Source organism: Typopeltis vanoorti, chromosome 5 (assembly GCF_054136105.1).
Source record: "Typopeltis vanoorti isolate ZY-2024b chromosome 5, IOZ_Tvanoo_1.0, whole genome shotgun sequence".
NCBI lineage: Eukaryota > Metazoa > Arthropoda > Arachnida > Uropygi > Thelyphonidae > Typopeltis > Typopeltis vanoorti.
The window spans coordinates 37,094,335-37,114,067 of record NC_143553.1 but is presented as its reverse complement, the minus strand read 5'-3'; the positions used below and the strand labels follow the sequence as shown (position 1 = coordinate 37,114,067).

The window sequence follows — 19,733 nt, the reverse complement described above, 5'->3', positions numbered from 1 at the left end:
ATACTTGCATAGATCTTGCCAGGAACACTCAGTAGGGAAATACCTCTGTAATTCTCACATTCAGTTTCATTTCCCTTTTTATATATGGGTACTATGAGAGCTCTACTCCAATCATCGGGAATTCGTCCCTCTGTCCAGGCTTTCTGAACTATGCAGTGCAGCCACTGTAAGACTCTTATACCACCATACTTCAGCATTTCCGGTCGAATATCATCTACTCCTGCTGCCTTTTCACATTTCAAGTATGGATATGTATTCCTGACTGCATGCCTGGTCAGTGTTTTTTACCACTGTGTTAGCAGTATTTCAAAGTAATTACTCCATATTTCAAGGATTCTACCGTTTTCATGTCACCTTTATCATCTCTAACTCCTTTTACAGCACTCTTTCCTCCATTCGTAAGCTTCTTCAACAACCTCCAGAATATTTGCCACCTTGATATTTATTTTCTATATTCTTGTCAAAGTCCTCCCATGACTTTTGTTTAGCTAGTTTTACACAGTGTTTAGCATTCGTGCATTTGTCTCTATATTCTCTAAGAGCACAGGTGACTTATTTGACAGGAACTTTTGATATGCTTTCTTCTTTTCCTTCACTGCCTCTTTAACTTCCTGTGTCCACCAGGGAGTTCGGATTTTTTTATCCTTACAGATAACCTCACCACATGCCTCTCTGGCAGAATTAATCAATGTTTTCTTCAGAGTTTGCCACTGAATCTCCAAGGTTTGATTCCTGTTCTCAAACTCTTTCATTTTTTCTTCAATAATCTTTGTGTATTTTAGTCTACAGCTCACATCTGAGAGCTGCTCAACTTTTATTCGCTTTAAAACTTCCTTACATTTATTCTTTTCAATATGAAATTCAATTTTATCCTGCTCAAGACTAAATAGTGATCACTTCCAATTTTGAATCCTCTGTACACTCTGGTGTCCTGCACCAGGGAGAAAACATCACTATGAACAATAACATAGTCAATGAGACTTTTCTTATTCCTAGCCATTTCTCTCCATGTGAATTTGTGTATATTTTTATGTTGGAACATGGTGTTAGTAATAACCAGTCCATGTCCTGAGCAGAAATCTAACAGATATTTACCATTATTATTAGCTCTGCTCTTTTCTGCAAATTTTCCCAAAATATTTTTGTATGTCTCACAATCATTTCCTACTCTGCTATTTAGATCCCCAACAAGGATCAACTTTTCCTTTTTCGTTGTGGCAGTTGCTTTTTCTGAAGCCCCAAAAAATTCCTCCACTTGTTCCTTAGTAGAACCTTCTGTGGGACCATAGGCACAAATAAGTCTCATTGCCCTATTCCCCATTCTTATATTTGGCTACATTACTCTACTCGAGACTGACTGCCATTCAGGAAGATTAGCATCATATTTTGCATTGAATAGTATGGCTACTCCTTTTCCTTGATTGTTATTGCCTGAATATAACATTTGGTATTTATTGCTCAGAAAGATTTCACCAGTTTTGGTCTTTTTTGTTTCAGTCACCCCTATTATGTCGATCTGGTACTTATCTAATTCCTCAGCTAGCTCCATTTCTTTGCCATTCAGGCTTCTTATGTTGATAGTATCAATCTTTAACTCTGGTGATGTTGAGTTGGGGTTTGTTTTCAGATTTGTTCCAGTAGCTGACTTTTCACTGTTCACCCTGATTCCCTGGCGAAAACAACGGAGGCCTTCAACTCATCAATCTTCCTTTCTTTTAGTGTTGCACGGTGATCAGCATTCATTTTAGAAATTATGGACTTTACAACCATGTTATAAAAACATAGTTTCTAAATAATTAATTTTTTTTTTTCACTAGAGATCATGATCTAATCATTGTTTCTCTAGCTTACTGTATGTAATGTAACTCAACTTTTCCTGTATATTTGTATATTCTCCAGATGATGATCTTAATATGAAGATCTAAACGTCAGGAAATTAAAAGTTTTCATAACACTGTTGTAAAATCCATAATTTCTAAAATGAAAACATCAATCTTCCAGATTAATGGCATCTCAGAAACAAACTCAAGAATCCTGAAAATATACAACCTTGTGCTTCCTTAATTTTTTTTATTTCCCCCAGTCAACACTTTGTTACCAGCCAGTGGTAAAATGATAAAGAAGCACTGCTCTCTCCTCAGAATTTATCAACTGTGTTATGAATGCCAGTTCGCACATAGTGAAGAAACCAGATGTTTGATAAATAAATTACTTTAAAAACATCAATACTGCATCTATAACAAGCATCATAAAAGTCTAGTTTTCTGCAATACACAGTCAGCACAGAAAATGAAATCTTTTGATCAGAGATATCTTATCATCAGGTGTTATTTCTAATCTCCATAACTATTAAAGAAAGCTGCAATGCTCACTAGCATAGACCTAACTTAAATCAGAAAAACGAAATTTCTTTTCTAAGTTTTGGAAATTCTTGTTCTCCACAAATATAAATAATTATTTTTGGTATATTCTATCATTAGTAAAGTCATTTCTAGCATGCACAGCTTAAACTAGTAATAATCCAGTCATACTATTAATAATTCATTGATGATCATTAATTTAAGAACCAAAATATAAATTTTGTTGGCTTACTTCATTAACAATGGTTAACAAACAACAGACTACAGATTCAAATCCCACCATGGGCATGGTTGTTTTGGATATTTGTGACCATCTTTAAGTAAGAAATTAATTTCATTGATCAGTGGGAAACCACTGTCCTGTTTATGGGAGACGTGAACTGGCTTGAAAAACTTCAATGCCTGAGCAAGTTTACTGGATTATATAAAAAATAAATAAAAATGCATAAAAAAATAATATATTTTGAATATTTCTTGTCAATAAGAAGAGCTTCCATAGCTCAGTCGGTATAGACGAATCCCTTTGGTCAGAAAGACCTGGGTTTTTTCTGGTGATTCCCGTCAAGGTTTCTGGATTATATAAAAAATAAAAATTAATTTAAAAAATACAGCAATCCACCGATTAATGCACCACCAATTAGTGCGTCATTTTTTTTCGATACCCAAATTCGATTAGTGTGCCTCTAAAATTCAATTAGTGCGCCTATATACATTTTAAAAATAAATGTTACATATTTTAAAAAATTTTCTGTCTCTACATTTTTATAGCTAACTATTGTAAAAACCACTCGCCAGGATTAAATAATTTACTTACCGATTTAAAACAATTTACAAAGTTATTTATAATGCCATACTACACTATTTCCATGTACACTATGTTCCAAATTTATTGTCAAAATTTATGTCATCTACTGATTATATAGTATTTCAGTGATCATCTCGTGCCTCCTTTGCAATTGTTTTCCTTACTTTTTTATTTTAAAGTATTTTCCCAATCTTTTATCATGAGTAAAAAAGAATTAGTGACCAAAATCGATGGTGTCCATCCTGAATTTCTGATTAATAGTGGGCCAAATACTATAAAATGGCTCTGAGAATTCTTTTCTGATATGTTATTGACTGGCCGACTACCTAGCCAGTTTAAGAAGTCAAAAATAGTTGCTATTCTTAAACCTGGAAAACCACCCCAGGAGGCAAAAAGTTACAGACCTATTGCTTTATTGAGTTGCACCTATAAAATGTTAGACTGTACAACAGATTGTCCACACCAATTATGCAGCATGTCCCGATTGAGCAAGCTGGTTTTAGAGAAAAATGTGGTTGCTGTGATCAATTGCTCACTTTAACATCATACATAGAAGCTGGATTTCAGAAGCAAGATAAAACATCAGCTGTCTTCTTGGACCTAACAGCAGCCTATGATACAGTATGGCGTGAAGGTCTTATATACAAATTTCTTAGCATTGTCCCATGTAAACAGACTGCACACTTAATTTCCTCCATGCTCACTGAATGTTTCTTTCAAGTTATATTAGGAAATAAAATGTCCCGACAATGAAAACTTAATAATGGTCTTCCAGAAGGGTCAGTATTGGCACCCTTACTTTATAACCTATACACACGACTTGCCTGCTACCATCTCACGCAAGTTCTGTTATGCTGATGACAATGTAATTGCCATTCGACACAAAAACATGAGTCAGGCTGAAGACGTACTTACAAAAGATCTGAAAACTATAGGTGAATATTATAAAAAATGGAGGCTCCAGCTCAATCCAGACAAAACAGAAGTATCAAGCTTTCACCATAATAATCACATTGCAGATGTCACTTTACATATATTCTTTGAAGGATGTTTACTACGACACAATAAGTTTCCAAAGTACTTGGGCATAACCCTGGACCGCACGCTCTCTTACAAGCAACACCTAACAAACGTTTCTGCTAAGTTAAGAACCCGTAACAACATAATACAAAAACTAATAGGCACGATATGGGGAGCAACAGCCGATAATCTGTGGATTACTGCTCTTGGTCTAGTTTTCTCTGTTGCCGAATATTGCTCACCAGTGTGGCTAAATAGCACACATGTTAAACTTGTTGATAGCCAAGGCACAATTAAATCAATGCCCACACACTGGCTTCCAGCTCTTAGTAACATTGTTCCACCGAATCTGCGCAGGACTAAGGCTCTCTTACAGGAGTATAAGAAAATCTTGGAGAACACAGCCCTACCAATACATTTAGATCTCCCAGACTTAAGTGTATGACGATTGAGATCAAGACATCCACCACTACAATTAACCCAACTACTACTACATTCTAACTATGACTTGAAGCAAAAGTGGCAAGAACAGTGGGAGAGCCATACAGATGACATCACAAAATTTTCTCTCAATGAATTACAAGAAAGTTTTGATGCTTGCTCACACCTCCCACGAAAATCCTGGACTCAGCTTAATAGAATACGAACTGGTCATGGTGTATGTACAGACATGCTTTTTAAATGGGATAAACAACCACCCATGCATTGTGATTGTGGAGCTCAGAGACAAACTGTGAACCATATTGTGACTCAGTGTTATCTCAGAGCATATTCAGGAGACAAATTGGACTTTTTAAGTGCTACACCCGAAACTATGAACTATCTGACCAATATGGATATAACCTTTTAATTTTATTGGTTTTTAAAATGACTTTTGACTTTTAATTTTATATGTTATTAAAGTGCATTGTACTGCATGTTTTGATATTCATGCCATACGAATAAATAAATAAATAAATAAAGTGACCAAAAAAATGGAAATGTGAAAATGATTCGAAAAGTAATCTTATTGGAAGAAAACTTGAAATTATAAAGAAAAATGAACAAGTCGAGTCCAGACCAAAGATAGGAAATGAACACAAAAATGGGTGAATCAACTATAAGAGCCATTTTAAGCAAAGCTGCTGAATACAAAGAGAAAGGTAAGGCTGCTTCAAGTTCATCATGCATGGAAATCCAAGTATTATAATGATTGAATTATACTTCTACATGGATCGAAGACTGTAGCCAAAAACGGATCCCGCTAAGTACTGTCCATATTAAATCAAAAGCATTTAGTCTCTTTGCAACCTTGAAAGAAAGGGCTATCAATGATGGAAAGGAAGAAGGAGAATTCCATGCTAGTGCTGGGTGGTTTGAATGTTCTAAAAAGAGAAATAGCCTACATAAAGTTCTAATGCTACAAGTGCAGAAAAGGCCCTGCAAATTATCCAGAGATTTTGAAGAAAATTGTGGAAGAAGGGGGCCATTGGTACCAACAAATATTTAATGTTGATGAAATCGGTCCTTTTTGGAAGCTAATGCCTTCCAAGACTTTTCTGCCAAATCAGAAATATCTCAGGTTAATCCTGGTTATAAAGTCACAAAGTCAAATGAAATTACTGCTACCAATATGCAAGCTATTTGGAAGCAAATTCTTCCACATTGTGCAAATGATTTTTGAGGCTTTTCAAATGAATCTAAGTTAATTAAATCTCAATCTTAGAAATTGAGTGATTCCAATCTGCTTAATTTAGATGCAAAGCAGGAAGATCCTGAAGAACATGAAGAAAATTTATATCACTTACAAGCCCAAAGAGATTTCACAGAAACAATTTAAAAATATTATATACTATTAAATAATCTTTGTACGCGAGTTTTTCCGTTATTAATTTTGTATTGCAGAAGAGGCAATAGGGCAATTCCATCAGTTGAATGAAAAAAAAGAAACAGAATGTCTGCCAAACTAGTTAGTTCAATTCTTTGTTAAGAAGGAGAATAATAAATTTATATTCTGGATATGCTTTATTGTCTTTCAGCCTCATGGTTTTCCTTTAACTAGGCCCTGAGATATACCCTAATTCTTTTATAAAAAAAAAAAACATTAAGGGCCAGAAAAGAAATCTGTGGAACAAATGATATACTTTTTCCCAATGGTTATCATATTCAATTATTGTGCCTGTTTTTAATAACGCATTAATCAAGGGATTGCTGTAATATATTTTGAATATTTTTTGTCAATAAAAAGAGCTTCCATAGCTCAATCAGTATAGATGAATCCCTTTGGTCTGAAAGACCTAGGTTTGATTCCCATCTATGACATGAAGATCCTTTATCTGGTCTCATACAGAGGTAGAGGGTTTTTTTCACCCCAGAAACTTGGGTTTTTCATCCCTCACACAACCAAAAAATATATATGGAACTTGTCCGCCACACTTGGGCCCCTGTGCAGTATTAGCCCCAGTGTTGTATTATGGATAGAACCATAATTGCGAATCTTCAATATGAAGATGCCACTTATGATGATGATAGTCATAAAAAACTATTCCATGCACAGGATGATCAATATTAAAATATCCCTCTTTAAGGCCTTGTGGAGCAAACCTTATATCACTGAAAGCTTGAGTGATATATTTCACTTGTTCTGTTAAATCAAAATAGCAAAACAGTCAATATATGGCACTCACTGATGATTACTTTTTTTTTTTTTTTTTTAAATTTCTATAGTGTGAACAATGGTATATTGTACCATTCGATTGGAAACAGAATTCAATTCTTGTAATTATGAGAGGAATCTTTATATGGGCATTTTCATTTGGAGGTGAGTTGGCCAATCATATACGGAAGTAGCAGGGTTTTTTCTTCCCCAAAACTCGAGTTTTTCATTCTGCATTATAGGCAAAGATTATCTGGATTCCATTCCCGTTCGTGATGTCCATGAATTGCCACACATAATGGGCTCTGTAACATAGAGTGAAAAGAAGTACAGAGAGTATAGAAAAAGAGGAAGAAAGAAATATAGTACCAACACTGGGAGATCTCTTCCATAATGAACAGGTGTCCTGCATGAAGAGGCAAGAGCATCTGACAGAACACAGTGGCCCAAGGAAGCACAATCATTCTGATATTTCATCTACCTGATTCTCCTGATTTGAATCCCCTACTACCTCAGCCTGGTCAAAATAGATAATTTCAGATCCCACAAAACTATAAGTGAAAAAAAAGAACTAAAGATTAAAGAGCATCCATAAAGAAACATCCCAAGAATAATTTAAAAGGGACAAAATTCTAGATGCAGTTGTTTCAAATCATGTGGCATTATTTTGAAGTATTTTGAGTAATTTGGATCTATAGTACAGTAGTTCAGTTTATATTACAATTTATAATAAACTACAGACCCCAACATTATGTCTCACACACAGACACATGTGGAACAGGAACCCTAGTGACATCTGATAAAAATCATGTGAGAGAATAGGACAAATGCATCCAGATTATTTAATAGAGAAATCTGCTTTATCATAAAATTATTTATAGCTTACTTTCTGATAATTAAGATTCTCAAGCATTTCTTTTCTTTCTTCAATAATTTTCTGCCGTTCTAGTATGCGATTATGCTCCTTTTTAGCTGTTATTCTATATGCAGCCACAATCTGTTCACGAAGTTCATTCCGTTCTACCTGAAAACAAATTAATGTTGCATAAAATTAAAGGTATATTTGGTATGTAACATCATGGAATAAAATAATCACACATACACATGTATATACACTGATACAAGGCTAACAGAAAAGTCACTATAATAGAATGCTTAATTATAATAATTCAATACTTAACCTCTGTACATGTGCAGTGTTATGGCTGAAAAAATTCAAAACTAAAGTTTGTAAACTAAATGAATAATTTCTCATGGGCTCACTTTTGTTTTGTGAGTACAGGAGTAATGAATCCAAACCATCTGATGTTAGACTTGGGATTACTTTAAATAACCTATCCCTAATATATTACCTATAGACCAGCTCCTATCCTTCTCTTGTTCTTTTTTCTTTGCCTGTAACTAGTATGTACAAAAGACACTGACAAGATGTTTAAAAGATAGCATGATTTGGGCAGCTAATGCATCTTCCCAGAGACCACTTAAGAGGAAAAGAAATGAGAATGGAGAAATAGAAATGAGAACAGCCTTACTACGATATCAACAATTAATGTCAAAACATTAGTTAAAACGTAAAACACATCAACTGCTAGAATTAAAAAATAAATAAATAAACATTTAAAAAATTGCAAGAATATTTTGCTCAGAAAAAAAGAAGATATAGCAAAGAAATCATAGTAGCATTATCTAATTAAAATCAATAACAAATTATCCCACTAGCAGGGATAATTTGTTATTGATTTGAGTGCCATCTCCGATCGGAGGTTGGTGACCACCACGGCAAATTTTGTCCTTAGCCACTCTGAACATCAATAAAAGCTCAGAGCTGGCATGAGCTCCATCAGAGCTCATGCCAGCCCACTGTCTGATGTCTGCCAGCAAGATTTTGTTTTCCTTGTTCTCTTCTTCCATTTATTTTCCCTTTTATAATCAATTGAAGTATCTTATATTTTTCATTATGAAGTATGTGACCAAGTTTTTTTTTCTTTTTATGGTATACAGCAGTACAAACCATACATAGCATTTAAACATGCGTACTCTAAGCTCTAAATTTAAATTGCTTTTTCACAGTGTGTTGATTTCATCAGAAGAAAATTTTTTATTGCCATTTCAATTCTAACGTTTATTTCCATTTCTGGATTGCATTCTTCATTTAACCAGCATCTGAAATATTTAAATTTTGTCACTCTATTTGTTTCCCATTTTAAAAAAAGTGCTAAATTAAGAATTGGTTTCTTGCTCATGATCATGAATATAGTTTTGGTGATATTTATTCTTAATCCCATTTTTTCACTCTCTTTGTTCACCAGTTCTGGAAGATTTTGAAGATCAATATTGTCAGCCAGAAGAGCTGTGCAATCAGCAGATCAGATGTTATTGATGATTTTACCATTTACACTAATCCCTTCCTCTCTTCTTTTTATGATTTTTTGAAATATGGCTTCTGAGTATATGTTAAAAAGGAGAGGTAACAGCATGCATCCATACCTTACTCCTCGTCTGATGTTAATAGATTCTGTAATGTCATCAATCAACTTGAACAGATGTCTTTTGGTTCCAATATAAGTTTTCGATGATCCTGATATCTTTACCATCTGATCCAATTCTTTTCAATAATTCAATCATTTTAGTATGTTGTACTTTGTCAAATGCTTTCTCGAAGTCCATGAAGAAATGAATACTTCCTTGGTTTGGTCACTACATTTTTGGAAGAATAATTGAGAATAATTGAAAAGCACCTCTCTCATTCCCAAACCACTTCTCAAGTTGAATTGGGTATCAATGATGGTGTCTTCACATTTTCTGTATATTCTTTCTTGAATTAGTTTCAGAAACATTTTGAGAACATGACTCATCAGACTGATCATTCTATATTCATTACAAGTTTTTGCATTTGTTTTTTTAGGTAAGCATGATGAAGGTGGACTGCAACCAGTCTTGAGAGATTATGCCTGTATCGTAGATCTTATTAAATAGCTTTACTAATATAGTAATGTTGTCACCTTAATAATTTCACTATTTCTGCTGGTTTTCTATCACAGCCTAAGGCAGTGTTTCCCAACATGGGGGCAATTGGAAAATGATATTACATTTGTCACCTCACCGCTGTTTAAAAAATCACCATTGTCGGCGATAAATTGTCGATGTTGCAACCCTGACTTTCCGAGAAAAAAAAGCTGACAACACTAGTACAGCAGTCAACATAAATACGGTATCAAGAAGAACTCTCAGAAAAGCAAAATGATGAGTATATTAGAACTTTATTCAACATAAAAGGAACAATGGTATGGCTTTGAGAAGAGACAGAAATAAAATACCAAAATGCAACTGGTTTTGCAAAAAAATTACTATTATCCTTCCCGTTGTCATATTTAGTTGAATGTGGCTTTAGTGCTGTAAATGACTTGTTACTGACAAAAAGAAATCATCTGAATATCACAAACTGTGGGGATCTGAGATTGAAATTGACAAAATTAGTACCTCAAATAAAAAGTCTTTGCAGCAGACATCAAGCTCAAGGATCACATTAACTTGGATTTTATTTTCCCAAATGCATTTCGATTTATGTTTTATAATACACAAAGTATAATATAAAATTTATATTCATCGAAGAAAGTCAAATTAAAAACAGTTTTACCTATGTTCCTTTTTATTTAAAGTACCTATTTATATTATACTTTTTCAGAACGTGAAAAAGTATACTGATTTTGGTAATTTGGGCGACTATTATTATAGAGGGAGGGGCATCAAAATTTTTGAGCCGTTGAGGTGGAGCATGGTTCGTTTAGTTGGTTTATAGTTTATTTGGCACAAAGACAACACAGGTCATACTGTGCCATTACAGAAAATTGTAAGCAATATGTCTGTAAAAAAAAAATCTAGTTCCACAAAGCAGCATCTACAGATAAACAGAACTTCTGCAGAGGGCACAGCAACACACAAGGTCAGAGGTTATTACGGTAGTACAAAAATAATTAATACACAAAATAGCTGCTTTTACAGCAGTAAAAAAATGGGCAAAAAGGGATTATTATACAATATGCATGGATGAAAATTAAATTTAGCAATGCAGTATAAACAGAATTTAGCAATCATATAAACAGAATTACTAGAAGGTACACAAATAGACAAGATGTCCTACAATAATACATGATTAGTCGAAAAATAAACTAGTAAATAAAACGCATATACAAAATTTAAGTTAAACAATGCAGTATCTACGTATGAACAAAAATACTGCAGAGGTTTCAACAGTACATAAATAGATAACAGTAAAGGTTAACATATACAAAGCAAGTCAAGGAAAGCAGTACTTACATATAGTAAGTTTTGTAGGAAGGCGTATATGTTGGTTATACATGATTATTAATTAACTTAAGGAATTTACTACGTACACTAGAATATAAATTAAATTAAACTTTAATATGTATTTCCAATATTTCGGCAACGTCACGTTGCCATTTTCAAAGGAACTTAAAATAAAGACACGTGCATGCAGGCACTACATAAAGTAAATGAGGACAAAGCAAGGAAGCTATTGTTTCTCCTAAAAGTCTGATGGTGTCCCCTCTAGCCGGCTACGTAGGTAATCTTGACCGTTGGGCTGAAGGTCTCCTGATGTACATCTCCCAAATTTGGCGCAGTCTCATGCAACCAAATCTGTTGAGGTTTGGCGTTTGGCATGTTTCTTAGGGCTGAGGCTGATTCCATGAAAAGTCTTTCAAATTTGAACTTGCTATGGTGTATTATCGTGGCTTTCTTCACCGTATTCTGTGGCGTGTATCCAGAGCATGGTCTGCAAGACCAGAGTGGCTATACTGGTGAAAACGGATGTAGTCCTTGTGTTCTGAAATTCTGATATTCGCTGTCCAGCCTGTTTGGTCAAAGTAGGACAGCTTACAGCTGCAAGGGACCTGGTATACACCAGGTAGGTCTAGGGGAAGCGGTTAGTCTTTGTTGGAGTGGATAAGGGATGCCAATTTTCTATATGGTCTGTAATTATAGGAAGTGGTCAAGTCAAGTTTTTTAAAGATTTTGGTAATTTTTTCTGAGGTGCCTCGGATGTAGGATGGATCTCAGAGGGATTTAGAGTAATCCTTGTTGGGAAGGGGAGGAGAGTTGTGGTTTACTGGTTTCAATATTTTTTGAATGGGGGGGGGGGGGGCTGAAAAAGTGTTGAGGATGTGATATAAGTTCATAGGTTAGGGCATTGTCATTTGATAACTCCATACTGTTGTGGGGGAGGGGAATTGTTGGTGAATGTATCTGCCTGTATGGGTGGGTTTTCAATATACCGAGAAAACCAAGGTTCCATCAGGCTGGCAGGTGACTAGTGTCCAGGAAAGGGAGGCTGTTGTTTTCCACTTTTTCCAGGGTGAACTTGATTCTGGGGTGTTTGTTGTTTAAGTGTGTTAAGGAGTGTATCAGAGCTACGTGGCCAAATATCGAACACATCATCAACGTAGTGAAGCCATATGGTTGGTTTCTGTGAGGCAGAGTTTTAAGGCTCTCAAAGAAGCTGGCAAAGGGTGGGGAGAGTGGTGAACCCATGGCTGTCCCCTCTATTTCTTTGTAGAATTTTCCCTGCCAAACGAAATAGCCCGAGTTCATTGTGAACTAAAATAGGGCTGAGATATCAGGAGGAAATTTAGCTTGGATTAGCTCTAAGGTATCCTTGAGTGGGACATTTGTAATAAAGAGGATACGTCAAAACTGACCATTATGTCAGTATGTTGGAGTGTAAGTTTTTCTATGCTGGCTTTGAAGTGGGCTGAGTTTTTTATTTGATGGTGTGTTGCCAGTATAGTGTGTGAGTGCTTTGGCCAAATGTTTAGCTAATTTGTATGGGGGGGGGGGGGGAAACAATGCCATCCAATTTGGGATATAATGGCACATTTTCTTTATGTATTTTTGGGAGTCCATATATTAATTTATATTCTAGTGTATGCTGTGAATTCCTTAAGTTAATTAATAATCATACATACAGTAAGATTATAACAAATGTTATTATACTAATACAGAGTCAGAAAGGAATTATTATACAACATATATGTATAAAAATTAAGTTTAGCATTGTGATATTTACATATTAACAAAATTACAGCAGCATGATACAAATACACAAGATCAAGGCCTATGGTAATTCATAATTGGTCGGATTAAACCTAATGAATAATATGTATGTATAAAAGTTAAGCTAAGCAAAAAAGTTATGGTTAAATGTGTTTGTACAAATTAATTCTTTCTAAAAAATTAAAATCATCATGCAATCTGCCTGAGTCTGCTAGCATTTCCCAGAGTGTATATGGCTTGGTTAGATAGATGAAAATTTCATTCCTCTCTCATGTAATTTGTTGACACTCTACCAGAATATGATAAGTAGTGAGATGGTATTGTATTTTTCACACATGAGAGGATCATCAGCTCTCAGTAAATATGAATGTGTAAGGTGACTATGACCTATGCAGAGACTAGCAAGAACAACTTCCTCCCTTCTCTTTGTACACTGACTAGAATGTACAAAGTACATTCTTACCTGAAATTAAGTACTAAGTACTTATTTTCAGGTTTAATGTCGTAATTTGTTTGTCAATGTTTCCTGCCATGTTGACTCCCATTGAGCAATTAGCTTTGATCTTATAAGCTGTCTATATATAGAACTGTCAAACAGTATGTGGAGAAGGTATGAGGTGATTTAGCAGCTGTATCTGCAGCTTCATTTCCCTTAATTCCGATGTGGCTAGGAATCCAGCAAAACTGAACATCAAAATTAACAATTTTCATTTTGTGAAACAGGTATAGCACCTCATAAAGTACTGGATGTGGATTATACATAGGAGAGGAAATAGCCTGTAAAGAGCTCAATGAGTCTGTGTAAATTATACATTTTTGGTAGCAGTTTTCTTTTACATCCACTAGTGCAAGCTGAATGGCATGTAACTCTGCTGTATAATTACTGCAGTCTGGTGGGATCTGATTTGAGATAATGTCAGGAAACACAGCAGCACAGTCAACAGAGGTATTAGTTCTTGAACCATCAGTATAGATGGGTAAGAAATCAGTGTGTGCTGCTCTATGTACATTAAACAACTGCAGGTAGATGAATGATGGAGTGTAAGATTTCTATAGCTGACAAAGTGAGAGGTTGCAGGATGGTGTGCAAACCTGTCATGGAGGGATGCTATTATGTTTAGTGCAGCTAATGTTGTCAACATTTATACCAACAGCTTGCACAGTTTCTGTAACACGCATACCAAAAGGATGTATAACAGTTCCACTTGTGTGATATTGAGCTTCCCAATGCAGAGAGAAGATACTGACCCATGTAGGATGATCTGGAAGAGATGTTATTTTTAGGGCATAATTAAGGGATAACTGTTTCCATCGAAGTGATAGAGCTGGTTCATTTGCTTCAACATAAAGACTCTGAGTGGATAATCTGTGAAAGGCACCAGTAGCTATCTGTATACCCTGATGATGGATGGAATCCAATCATTGTAGGTTACTCTGTCTTGCAGAACACTTGGGACCCATAATCCAGCTTTGAACGTATAAGTGCACGATAAAGATGGGGCAATGAAGCTCGATCAGCACCCCACTCAGTAGAGGATAGAGTGTGAAGGAGGTTCAAAGTTTTTTTGCACTTTTCTCTTATTTTTTAAATATTTTTAATGTTGGGCCTATAGTACATTAGTACCGTGTATGGGGGTGGTGGGTTGGGAAAGGAGGAATTTATTTACATTTGATTTGAATGACTTTAAATTGTATTCGTTGGGTCAATTGCAGTAGGTCGTTGATGTACAGCAGGAACAGGAATTGGTGAGAAGACAGAACCTTGTTGGACCCCAGCATTAATTGAGTGGTGAGAGGATAGGGAGCCATCCACCATCACACACAGTGTGCGTCCAGACAGAAAACTGGCAATCCACCTACAGAAGTCCTGGGTCAGAATGAATGATGGCAGTTTGCCTAGTAGGCCTTTGTGCCAGACTTCAAAGGCTTTGGAGATATCTAGTGCCACAATTGAGATTCGCCAAACCTCTCCATAGCATTTGTCCAGAGATGGGTGATGTATGTGAGTAGATCTCCTGTTGATCAGCAGTAGCAGAATCCATAGTGGCAGTAAGTTATTTGGTGAGTGTCTTCAAGATAGTGTAGGAGGTGGAAATTGATGATTTTTTTCCCATTACCTTTGACAGGACTGAGGTAAGCAAGATAGGGCAGTAATTGGATGGCAGTGACTTATCTCCCTTCTTGGGAATGGGCTGAATATAGGCCAATTTCCAGTTTGTGGGATAGATTCCAGTGGAGTAGGAGAGTATATATAGGTGACATAGGATAGGGGTCAGTTCTAGAGCACAATTTTTCAGAACAATTGGGGAAATGCCATCGGGGCCAGAAGACTTTTTTGTGTCTAATTGGGACAGTATTTTTCTGATTTCATCCTGGCAAAAGGATATAGTGGGCATTGTATGTTGGATGTCTGGAATCATCGTCAGTTATGCATGCATTTGAAGCAAAGTATAAGGCCAGAAGATTGGCTTTTTCTGTGGGTGACCATAAGACCAAAAGGCTTGGCTGCCGTTTGGACAGTCTGCTAGTTTCCTGCTTTTTGCTCTTTCGAACTCTGTTTTGGAAGCGTTGATTTTTTTTTTTTTTTTGCATCTATTACGGGCTTCGGTGTAAGCTTTGAGGGAGGATGAGGTTCTTGATTTCAGCCAGTTGTGGTATGTCTGTTGATTCATCTCTACAGCCTTGCCACATCTTTTGGAGAACCAGAGTTTCATTCAGGAATGGCAGTTCAGAGTGCTGTGTGGAATGTACGTATTCATCCTTCGAATACGTACATTCCGTATGCCAGTGAGGATTACTTTGGTAATAAGCTTGGTGCATATGTTTGGGTTGGAAGGCCAGAAGCAATAGTCCAACCATGGGAATGCAGCATAGAAGTTGCGGAGGCTGTCCCACTTGTTATAGTGCCAAACTGCTCTTGTATGGGAGTGTCTGTGTAAACGTTGTTGCATGGGGGAAGAGGTGAGCACTAGGTTGTGGTCAGAATTGCCGGGGGGGGGGGGGGCCTCACTACTTTCAATGTGTATTTGGAGGGGTCATTGGTGAGGAAGAGATCTAAGGTGTTTGGGGAGTGTGGTTTGGGTTATCTGGTATTCTGATTGGCATTTGGACAAGTTGTGTAAGGTTGTTGGTGATGGCAAATGTTTCTGCATCTCTGCCTGCAAGATCTGTACAACTGGAGGAGGAAAGCCAGCTAGTGTTGTGGATGTTAAAATCTCCTAGAAGGATGATTTCGCTGTTGGGATAGGAGAAAGTCGACTTTTAAGAAGAGGAAATTAAAGAGCTCAGGGTGGTTGGTTGATTGCATTGGGGGAGCAATAGAGGCAGAATTGAACTGAGTGGGGAAGGGGTATTTTCAACCAAAGAAGGTCAAAGTTGGGTGATTCTAGGTTAAGTGCTCTCTGGCAAGGTATGTCTGAGCGGATGTATGTGCAGACCACCCTTGGGGCAAAAGTTGTTGAAGAGTGAGTAGTTTGGGAGGTTGAGATATGTGGTACTGGGGGGAGGTGAGATGTCGGTTTCTGCCAGGAAGAGTAGGTGGGGTTTGGTAGACTGCAGGTGGTAGTGGACACTATTCAGGTTGGAGTTTAGGTCACAGATGTTGGTGAAGTGGATGTGTAGGGTTTTGTGGGACGTTTGTTGGACTGCATGGGTCTTGTACATTTCCTATGCGTTGCCTGCCTGCTGGTCTCCATGGTGGCTGCCAGTGGCATAACTTGGTTTTTTCACCAGTTTATCTTGTCTGTAGTTGATGGTCCAACTGTTGTCACCATTTTGACGTTTTTCTTCAAGATGTCTTCGAAGCTGGCGTCTTCGTTCTCTTTGTGAAAATAATAAGTCTGGTTGTGCATGTATGTGCAATTGGGGGCAGGAAATTTTGAACTTGTTGTCGATCGCTGTTATTATTTTTGATGTGCTTGTCGGCATGTCGCAAGTCAATTTTACTAGGCGAAAGGATGGCATGAAAAGTTCGTACCGTCCTACCTTTTATTTATAGGCCCAAAACAATGGCACCTGACGATATTCTCGGGATCAATTTTGCATTCTTCGGCTAGTTTCTTGATGTCCTCTAATGGTGATTTTCAGTTTTCCGTCGGGAAGTTCGGAATGATGCTGTTGAGTTTTTGTGTTCAGATAAAAGGCAAACATACAGTCACAGGCCAGCACTCGTGTCTTTAAGAAGTGCAAGCAGGGGCAACTCTGATGCCAAGGATTGTATTCTCATAACATCTGGTCAAAATTTCAAACCTTTCAAAGTTTTAACACATACAGTAAACCCTTGCCGAGCAGGGATTGGAAGAACGTGATTTTGCACATACCTGTTATCTTAATTGTTTCCATTTAATTTGTCCAACACTAGAATTTCATTCATACATGGTAGGCAGCAGAGCGTCAGCCGGCAACCCTGCTTGGCACTACCCGCTAGCTGAGTGACCCAGGCCGAGTTGCGATCATTTCACTCACATTAGCAGAGCTGTAATAATCACGTATTTATCAGTGTTTATCCTCTTCTCCTTTTGCATTTGTATTTCTTTTAATTTCAAAAATTCAATATGACATCAAAGAGGAGGAATGAAGATGATAAAGTAGCAAAAAGATGCAAAGTTTTCACATAATCTCAGAAAATTGAAATTTTAGATAAGTTGAAAAATGGTACAGGTGTTTCATTGCTTGCAACTAGCTATAAACGAATCAAGCATAAGAACAATACTGGAGAATGAAGAAAAGATTCGGTCTAGTGTCAAAGCTTTAGACGATACTTCGCCAAAGGTTGCTTAAGTTTCAAGAAGAATTCCGCAATTAGAAAAAGATGGAAAAAATATTAATAGCTTGGATTGACAATCAAATAAACGAAAAAGTTGTGGATGATGTTGCTATTTGAAACAAAGCTTTAGATTTGTTTTCTTTCATTTTAAATAAAGATGGCCAATCGTCAGAGAAAATTGACTTTCAAGCAAGCAAGGGTTGGCTTGAAAACTTAAGAGTTGTTTTAATTTGCACAATGTGAAGCTTCAGGGAGAAGCTGGCTATGCAGATAAAGAAGCAGCAGAGAAATTCAAACCCCAATTTTTGAAATTCATTGAAGAGAAGGGTTACATTCCACAACAAGTTTTCAATGCGGATGACACGGGCCTATTTTATAAGCGAATGGGACAACGAACCTACATAACAAAGACACAAAAGGTTGCCACGGATTTTAAAGCTTTTAAGGATAGACTCACTTTGCTTTTTTGTGGAAATGCATCAGGTGACTTCAAGTGCAAGCCTCTGCTCATTTATCGATCTAAAACAAACGGCTCGTGCATTGCAGGGAAAAACTTTTGAGCAGTTGTCCATTGTGGAAAGTGGAATAGAAAAGCTTGGTTAACAAAAGCCCTCTTTAATAACTGGTTTGAAAATTAATTCGTTAAAGAAGAAATCAAATATTACTTAGAACAGCAAAACCTGTGCTTTAAAGTTCTCCTAATTCTCGATAATGCTCCAGGACACGATGCTGAAGCCCACACAACATTGCATCCAAATGTAGAGGTTTTATTCCTCCCACCTAACACCACTTCCTTAATCCAACCAATGGATCAAGGGATCATAAAAACATTCAAAGCCAATTATGTCAGGCATGTTTACACCTCTGCAAATAAAGCACTAGACGAAGGAAAGCACGACAGGCTAATGGCGTTTTGGAAGCGATTCAACATAAGCCACTGCATAGAAATTATTAAACTCACATGGGAACAAGTGAATTCATTGACATTGAATGCTTGCTGGCATCAGCTCTGGTCAGAAGTTGTCAACAATTTTGAAGGATTTCCATCGATTGAAAATGAAGCCAAAGAAATCATACAAATTGCAAAAGCAATTAGCGGCGAAGGATTTTCAGATATGGAAGAAGGAGAAGTCAAAGAATTAATCGAGAAATGACAATTGAAGAATTGGATGAACTTGTAACACCAGCCGACAGTGAAGAAGATAAAGCATCTTTAACTTACAAGAAGTTAAACAAATTGTTAAAAAAGGCACAGGAACTGTCTGATTTTGCAATGGAGATTGACCCAAATGAAGAAAGAAGAGGACACTTTATGAAAGGCATTGAAAAACTCTGCGCTCATTAGCACAAAACTTTTAAAGAGTTGCATCAGTCATTGACCCAAGCAAAAATCACTAGTTTTTTTAAAAAAATAATTGCATCATGTACCTACTTATTAAGCAGTAATCAAAATCCTTTCAATTAACATTTGTTTCATTTTTCCCTTTTAATTACAACAATATTTAGGTTAGTTTAAATTATACATACATACTTTCTTAATTTTAACTAAACCTAACACATTTTTTTCCATAGAAAGTTAACTTTGCGGAATGCAATTTTGCCGTGCGTGCAATGTATTAATGATGTAACCCCCGCATTCGGCAAGGGTTTACTGTATTCAGATTTGAAATAACATTCAATCAATAATATCCACTATTTCTGTACAATAGAACACTATAATATTGCTGTGAGAGAAATGAGGGAATTTTTTGGAACTTGATAGCAGATATTTATAAAGCCTTTCATACATAAAGTAAAACATTTAAAAAGTTAACTCTTATGTTATGACAATGACAGAACGACTGCAATTGTTGAGAAAAAGAGGATACAGTAGGTTGGGTTTTTAATTACAAGAAAGAAAAAAAAAAACATCTTTTATATAGAAAGAAAAATAAACCTTAACCTCAAAGGAGATAAAAGGACAAAAAACCGAAAGTTACTTGTTTATGTCATGACTTTTAGAGTAGATAGGCAACTAAAATAGCAAGTGTTTTTTGCAATTCTTTAGCAGCCACTTGTGATCAAATAACTTTGTAG

The 19,733-nt window shown here is 36.3% G+C and overlaps 1 protein-coding gene across 2 annotated transcripts in view; it reads right to left on the bottom strand.

The window, feature by feature from the left end:
• The window catches only part of eIF3a (eukaryotic translation initiation factor 3 subunit a), a 378,310-nt gene that overhangs the window by 134,985 nt on the left and 223,592 nt on the right, over nucleotides 1-19,733 (bottom strand). For both annotated transcript variants that reach the window (XM_090393079.1, XM_090393080.1), the window contains exon 11: nucleotides 7,707-7,844. In XM_090393079.1, coding sequence (XP_090249205.1) covers nucleotides 7,707-7,844 — 138 coding nt within the window. The remainder of the gene's footprint in view (nucleotides 1-7,706; nucleotides 7,845-19,733) is intronic.